The 7,812-nt window shown below is 52.0% G+C and overlaps 2 protein-coding genes across 3 annotated transcripts in view; one reads left to right on the plus strand and one right to left on the minus strand.

The window, feature by feature from the left end:
* Positions 1 to 3,323, plus strand: part of SPECC1L (sperm antigen with calponin homology and coiled-coil domains 1 like) — a 153,376-nt gene extending 150,053 nt beyond the window's left edge. For both annotated transcript variants that reach the window (XM_079149700.1, XM_079149701.1), the window contains exon 16: positions 710 to 3,323. In XM_079149700.1, coding sequence (XP_079005826.1) covers positions 710 to 799 — 90 coding nt within the window. In that variant the 3' untranslated portion in view covers positions 800 to 3,323. The remainder of the gene's footprint in view (positions 1 to 709) is intronic.
* A 131-nt stretch (positions 3,324 to 3,454) lies between these two features.
* The window catches only part of LOC306667694 (uncharacterized protein), a gene marked incomplete at its 5' end in the record, with an annotated part of 84,740 nt that continues 80,382 nt past the window's right edge, over positions 3,455 to 7,812 (minus strand). The window contains one exon of the mRNA XM_079150408.1: positions 3,455 to 7,755. Within this exon, the coding sequence (XP_079006534.1) occupies positions 7,683 to 7,755 (73 nt within the window). The 3' untranslated portion in view covers positions 3,455 to 7,682. The remainder of the gene's footprint in view (positions 7,756 to 7,812) is intronic.

Consider the following 7,812-nt stretch of genomic DNA (forward strand, 5'->3'; position numbering starts at 1 on the left):
TCTGTATTGAGATATGCAGGATGGTCCTGCATGCTCAGCAGCATGTTCTGGGCTCTTGTCCATGGAAGGGTCCTCAGACTTGCTGCCATTGTTCTTCAGCAGCAACAAGTGTGAGTTATAGATCCTCAGACACTGAGGCATGGAGCTGGTTGGACCATGAATCCCCATGTTCATTTTCCTATACAGTCAATTTCCATCTCACAAGTCACTACTATTGTACAGAATGCAGTTAAAGAATAGTGTCTGATGATTTCTGACTTGCCCATGGTGAAAGCCATCAGTGTTGGAACTGGCAGCCCCTGAAATAGAAAGTTCTCCCAAGCCAGTGCCTGAGACTGAGAAGGGTTCTCAGAAGTGTCCCACGGGGAATGGCCTAGGAAGAGAGGCAGGTGTCATGGAGTGGGAGGTCCCCCAGACCAGATGAAACCCTTCCAGCCTTGGTAAGCTGTGGCAGGGAGCAGGAAACAACCCTGCATATGGCTCTGGGGCAGGGCTTGAGCAGGAGCAGGCAGTTTGGGGATGATGCTGATACTCAGGGTTAAGATGCTTGCCAGGACACTTTGTAGAAATGGAGATGTCCTGGGCCAGGCCCCTGCATTGTATAATCAGGCTAAGACTAAAAATCCTTCACTATCACTGTGATGAGGAGCCTGTTGGGATGGGACAGGAGGTAACCTGCAGTCCTAACTAAGCCTCTTCTTTCTGTCAGGACATTAATGAGATGGTACGGACTGAACGGCCAGATTGGCAAAATGTGATGCTGTATGTGACGGCGATCTACAAGTACTTTGAAACCTGAGCACACCAGTGGAAGCTGCCACTGGCTGGGGACCTCCACAGTCACCAAGCGACACCAACACCATTAGCTATGCACCCCCAAAGCTTTCAGCAACTCTGGGCTGCCCTACAACGTGTGAGCCTCAACCCATGGCCTCTGTATCCAGAGAACTCAGGCCATGTGGCCCACAGTGAAGAACAGGGCTCTTCCGTATGGCCTGTCCACCCAGAGATTGTGGGCACAGCACGCAACACAAAGGCTGACTTCCTTCTGAAGAGAGCATCAAACTCCATTTGTGCCCAAGTGTGTAAAAAACAAGGAGGCTTGTCTTTGGGAAGACTTGGGAAGAAGGATTGAATTATGGGGGACTCCCAGGATTTGGTGAAAGATTTAGCCACAGAATTTCTTGACTGTCACCCATGTGGGTTCCACTGATGGTGAGAACCAGGAGGAAAAAGGGTGCCTGGCAGGTATCTGCTCCTTAGTGCTGGGGTGGAGCCAGCTGTGACCCTTTACATGGGCCTGGTTTCTAGTGTCACTACAGAAGTGGGACAGCCACCCCTTCCACAGTGCTGTCCTGGCTACCATAGTTTAGGAGTTTTTAACTTGAGTTAACAGAATGTCAAGAAGCATAGCACAGGCATTCCCAGCCCAGAGGCCCACAGTGGGGTAAATCTGCTGCCACTGAGCTTCTGTTAGCAGAAAGCAGGCAGGGCCTTTGGCTCACACTTGGCCACCTGCCTCCAGTCCCAGCTCTGGCTTCAGGTTTCTGAGTGAAAGGACTGGTCATAAAAAGTTATCCTAGTTAAATGTTTATGTTATTATGAGCAATATTGTGAAAAATAGCTCCTAATCTGTTAGTACCAAAGTTAAAGTTGTTTTAGTAAGCATAGGAATAAAACACAAAATTTGAACATTAGCATGGTGAGAGCAATGAGTGAAGTAGGAAGTAGTAGGAGAAATAAGGGACACATTTTAGGGAGCCTAGACAGTGTAATTTAAAATCACCACTGATTTGCCAAGACATCCGCCTTGTGGGCAGGAATGTAAGAGTGCCTTACCTCCCCTCATCAGGGCAACCATGCCCTCTGTGGCCAGGGCAGATAGCAGCAGGGATTCGGTGAGGAGATGGCCCCACTGCTGTGCCCTACTTCCCCAGGTTCCAGTTCTGTGCTGTTTGAACCAAAGCCTTACTCAGAAGTGGTCCATTGATGACTTTAACTGAACAGTCCTGTTTTGGAACCCATATCTCACGTATGCCTGACACAGTAGCAGTTGGTTTGAACAATATCAAGACCTGTCTAACTTCCAAAAATAGCTATTTGGCACCTGCAAGACACCATGAGGAAGACTGGCTACCAGTGGATGCAGGGTTGCAGCCCCACTGACCAAATACACAGAGGATGTACCCAGGAGGCCCACCCAGTCCATCTGTGGGCCAAGGGTCTATATTCAAGTATGATGCTCTAGACTAGGAGTTTGAAGCATCTGTGGAGCCTAGAAAAGTAGTTATTAAAAAGTGGACTCTGTGTGTGGTTAGCTTGTGATTTTCCAGCACCAGGTAGCCTGTCTGCCCTGCCTAAGTGCCCTAACCTGGCAGCCCAGGCTGCTGCCCCTCACTGGGGGCTCTATGGTGAAATGCCCATTTTCAGCTAAAGGAAAGGCTAAGTGAGCAACATAAGTTGCAGAGCATGTCAGAAGACCCTTTGGCCTGGCCCAGTGCTCTGGCTGAGTTCTGTTCTTATTCCTGTCCTGGTTGCTCTGCTGATGTGTAGCTAGAAAGTGTGAGTGTGAGAATCATCATTTCTAAATGTCTCTGCACTTAATTTTTCTGAGTTGCTGCCTCTGCTTCCATTTGCCCTCAGACCTGTTCACTGTCTGCATCCAGGGTGTCTCATCTATGGTCATGTTTTTGTTAATTTATTGTATCATGGGGAGCTGTTTTGTCCTAGGCTTGCAGTTTGCAACTTTGTCCCATGCTGACATGAGTCCAGCCATGGCAGCTCATTCACAAGTGGGGGTTGTCAGAGTCCTCTGGAGGAAAGTTTTGGGGAAAGATGGCCACTCAGTGGGCTGTGTCCATGCAGATAGCATATCTGTTCTGGAATCCAAGGGCCAGCATCAGGGGCATTAGCAGGGGCAGAGGGTAGACTTAGGGAAGACCCACCTGTCTGGAAGCTCACCTCCAAATCCCCATTGCCTGAGAAAGTTAGCTGCCCACATTGGCATAAAGGCCCAGGTGGTCCAGAAGCATTGCTTTTGCCTCTTCTAGAAGGACCCTTATAACACTGTCAGCTTTATAACCTTGATTACAGATGGTTTTGTGTGTTCAAAAGTTATATTTGGAGGTGCTCTTATTCCAGGGGTACTTGCAGTGAAGCTTCCATGAAGTCACTTTGCCTCTTCTCCGTTCAAGCACAAGCTTTACTGCAAAAGGGCCAGTTACCTTTCTACTTCTCTGGATCACAGGCTTCTGCTGACTGACTGATACTTTGTTATTTTGTTCTAGTAAATATTCTTGAATGTATTAAATTGCTAAAACATGTCCAGCTTGGACTTTTCTAGCTTGCCGGCCCCCTGCCCCCAGGCCCGAATCACACAAACCAGATCTCTGGAGGCTCCCTCCTGAGAAGTCACCTCAGGATCTAGCCTTCAACACCTCCCAGTGGCACTACAGACTGAGTCTTCTTGTAAGAAGAACCTGGCTACAGTGGGGGACTTGGGTGCACCTCCTATAGTCCCTTACCATGTAGTCTCTGGACCTTTGAGACCCCAGGAGAGAAGAGGCAGATGAACCCAGAGGTTCAAGCCTGCTCTGTGACAGGTGCTGAGACTCCCAAAACACCAGCAGAGTCGTCCCCAACCCAGCACCTGAGAATGTAATCCCTGAGCATAGCCCAGACACATGCCATCAGGATCTCCCAAGGTCGTCTTTTTTAGAAATGTATCTTAGAGGTGATTTTCAGGGTATATAAAAGTACAAAGAAGAAAAAAACAAATACCACCTGCATTAAGCCTTTCTCTCTTTCCTCCCTGTCCCCAAGACCTTGTACATGCTAAGCAAACATTCTTACCTCTGAGCTGCATCCCCAGCCCCCTCTGCATCTTGTGTGCAATGATTTTGAATCCCCTAAGATCAGCCCAGCAACAATGTCTTGTCACCTTGCACATTATCACATGCAGAGTAATCATGTGGCCACTACTTGCACACTGGGAACCATGGTGAGCACTCTGCTCAAAACAGACTCCTTGGGGTCACGGGTCCCTGGGACCCTACCTAGCCAAAGTTTTGTGTCCTGAGAGTGTTCATGATCCTCCAGGGATGCAGAAAACCATGGCATCCAGGGATGACCAGCGTTAGCCCCCACCTCTGGAGCCTGGAGCATAGGCCCAAGTGCTTCAGTTTTGAAGCTGGTGTGGCATGAGCTGATTGGCACTCAGCTCCAGCTCCTCCCTACTTATCACTTAACACTGGGCTTCATCCTCTGCTGAGGTGGTTAGTGAGAGTCCAGTGCATGGCAGAAAGAGCTGACCCACCCAGCTGGGCCTGTCCCAGGGAAAGCATGGGCCCTCTCCCAACTGCTCCCCACCCCTACTCCAGGGAGGAAGAGTATTTGAGCCTGATCCCCAAGGGTTCCTTTTGTAGCCCAGTTTACCTGCCAGGAACCTGCAGGGCCAGGCCAAGGCTCATACTCCCTGCCTCTGGGCAGTACCACTGGGGAGGAATCGTTTCCACCTAGACTTAGAGACAGTTCCAGAACATTCTGGTGAGGGTGGAGAGATCTAGAAAGACCCACCACAAGCTTCAGGGGCTAGGGTCCTAGGCCCAGATGACTGCACCATGGGCCCTGGTGATATCCAGTGGCCATTTCTAACCGCACCATCAGAGGGCCAATACTTCTCACAGTCTCTGTGGATTGGATTATTTGTCTTGGGCCTAGACGTAATAGTCTGAAGGTGCAAACATGCTGCCCTGTGTTCTGCGTTGGGTGAGGGATGGAGTTGCTGGGATTCAGAGTTCTGACCCCAACAGGTCAGGACTAATATGGGAGGGTACAGGAGAAGAGGATGCCATGCACCCTGAGGAGAAAGGGGTGAGGGGCATGAGGGCAGACCAAAGGCCTATGGAAAGCCAGCTGACCTTCTGACTTAACACCATGCTCAGAACAGAGCTTGGAAGGGCTGATCCTTATCCCTAGAAGGCCCCTGACTTTTAGGAAGAGGCAGAACCAAAATGCCTGGAGACAGGTACCCACTGGGCAGGAAGTAGATGCACTCTGCAGAAAGACTGCAGTGCCATGTCCCACCAAGGCTTCTATTGGATAAGATGAACGCTGAGTGGGAGTCAGCACATAAAGTCCTCCCCCAGTTGGGCCACCAATGCTATTTGTGTTCCCACCCCTGCCAGGTGGTGATCCCAAGAAGGGACCCCTCTTGCCAGGCATATCTAACATGGAAAAGGAAGACCTGGCAGATCTCAGGGGCTGGGGGTGCAGGAAGAATGTGAGGTGGCATAGGACCATCTTTGGGGGCAATGAGTGACAAGCCTTGGCATGAAGGGCTGTCACCTCTCACTGTGGAGCTCCATTCCCCTTAGAACCTGTTTACCATCTGCACTGATGCACAAATCAACTGATGGGCTGCTGTTTGTCCCCTAATGGTCAGAAGCAGACATGAGACAGTATCTACCTGGGGCTGAGTTGGAGGATGGGGGCAGGTTTTGCCCCTGGGTCTGCTGTGGGTTTGCTTCTTCTGGTATGACTGTCTTTTCAGGACTTCCTTCACACTGAGGAGCCCTGTGAGATCCCCTGCTCACAGGAGGAAAAGTTGGGCACCCTGGGGTACTCCCAATGTGCTACTTGATGCATGGTCCTGGTCCTGGCATGTGTTGCTCCCTGATGTGGCTCAGCTGGCCCCAGAGCAAACAATGAGGGCCAGAGGCCACCCAGGTGCATCCTGGGCAGGAACAAAGGGCTGTGGGGGTGGGTAGTCTGAGAACGGAATTCTGGAGCAGGAGAGGGTCCAGCTGGCTCCACCATCTGGCCTGAGGAGTCCAGGACTGGACGGAAGGAAGGGTGGGCGCGTGTAGCCTTCAAAGCCTGCCTGGGCCTGGCAGGGAAATCAAGGCCCAGAGATAGAAGCTGGGGGCCACCAGGAGCATCCCTGTGCCCACCAAGGGGAGAAGCTACACTTGGAGATGAGTTTCACTTGTTCTCAGAGCTCCCCTGGGATGGCCCAGACTCAGGCCCCTGTACTGCCTTGGCACCCAAGGAAAGCTCTTATAGTTAGCAAGGACCAGCCAGGCTAAGATCAGGAGGCGGGGGCCTTGTCTAGGGGGCATAGCAGCAGCAGAGGTTCCCCCAGGAGGAACAGTCATGAGAACCTATAGGACAGGCAAGACATGAACAGTCCTCCCTCCTGCCACCCCTCTCACCATTGAACTGCAAGGGTCAGAGTCTCTGGGCAACAGATTCAGACCTGGAGACCTGGCCAGGGTGCAAGACCACGGAGTGGTTGGTGCTCCTCCCTCTAACTGACCAGGACTGGGACATAGCCAGGGCTGACCCTTCACAGCCACCTTGGCACCAGCTTCTTATGGGGTCTGGGGCCTATGAAGCTAGCTCTGGAGTTGGAGCCCAGCAAAGCCCTGCCTGACCACCCCAGCTTCAGTACGTAGCTCCCCCAGTTCGGGGTACCTATGCTTACGGGTGGGGTCGGGGACTCTGCCCACCAGATCCAATGGGTGAATTAGGAGGGCTTTGGCTCTGTGACCCTGAGGACAATGGATGTGATGAAGCCCTCTCTCCCTGAGGAAGGCACTGCCACAGTGCCCAAGGCCAGGGCACAAGTGGGGAGGTCCAGCAGAAGGCTGCTGGCCCCAGAATGGAACAGCAGAGAAGAGAAACATTGCGGTCTGCACCAAGGGCCAGGGAGCAAGAGAGCCCCCACAGAATTGGCTGAATGTTGGTTTCCACCTCTTGAGTCCTCATAGCCCCTTTGGAGCAGCTCTCAAGACAGTATTTCTTGCATGTTTGTTGAGGATTTGAATGAATATTGTTCCAGCAGGAGTTTGGGAAGGAGAGGTCCCCACTGTGGTAGGACTTCTACCTCATGGGGGAAACTCAGAAAAGGGTGGGGAGCCAAGGGCCTGGGGGGAGGCATTCCCTCTCTGGGCAGCTCCCTTAGCCCCTCCTGCCCGGCTAGTTCAGCTCCAGGGGGTGGCAGGGCAGAAACAAATAGATTTCTGGAAAGCCTACAGGAATACTACAGTGCCCAAGCAGACTCAGCAGCTAGTCCCAGGGGCAGTGTCCCCACCTGGTGGCAGTAGTTGGGGTGGGGGATTCCATCACTAAGGAAACCAAGGGCCCTGGGAGGAGAGGGACAGACTTAGCAAAGGCCAGAACTGGGGAATGGGTTGGGGGTGCAAACTGTTGATAGGGCCAACTGTGAGGTTGGAAAGGCATCTGGAGGTGAAGGCAGAGATCAGCAATGCCCCCAGCGTCTCATGAAGCCTCACTCTCAGGCGTCTTGGGTTTAACTCCAGTGTGGTCAGGCCCCTGCCCATCTCAACCCACTCTCCTCTGCTTGGAAATCTGGAGGGACCCTTGACATTAGTGAACACATGATTAAGGGGCTGGGAAGGTAAAATAGGAACAGGAGGCCAGGCTTTGTCCTCAGGAATGAATCAAAAGCAACATCACTGCCTCAGGCTGCTTTGTCTCCTACATTAGACAGGTGTTAGCATACCTGCTTCCCACCCACATTCTCCTCCCTGCAGTGGGGGCAGAGGGCTGCTTCCTGAGAGGTCTTTCCTCCATCTTGGTCTCAGTCCTGGCCTCAGTCCCAGGGTTTAGCCTGGCCCTGAGCAAGTCATCCTGGGCCTCTAGCCAAGACCCCACTGGTCTCAGAAGGGTCTAGAAGCAAAGGTTCCAGAAAACCCTTGGCCACTGATGTCCTGGTTGTCTGAGGGGTTTGTTCTGTGAACAAAGTTAAGGTTAGTCCAAAACTACGCGAGTGAAAGGTGAACCCCCTTC

The sequence above is a fragment of the Sciurus vulgaris genome (genome assembly GCF_902686455.1).
Source record: "Sciurus vulgaris genome assembly, chromosome: 8".
Classification (NCBI taxonomy): domain Eukaryota; kingdom Metazoa; phylum Chordata; class Mammalia; order Rodentia; family Sciuridae; genus Sciurus; species Sciurus vulgaris.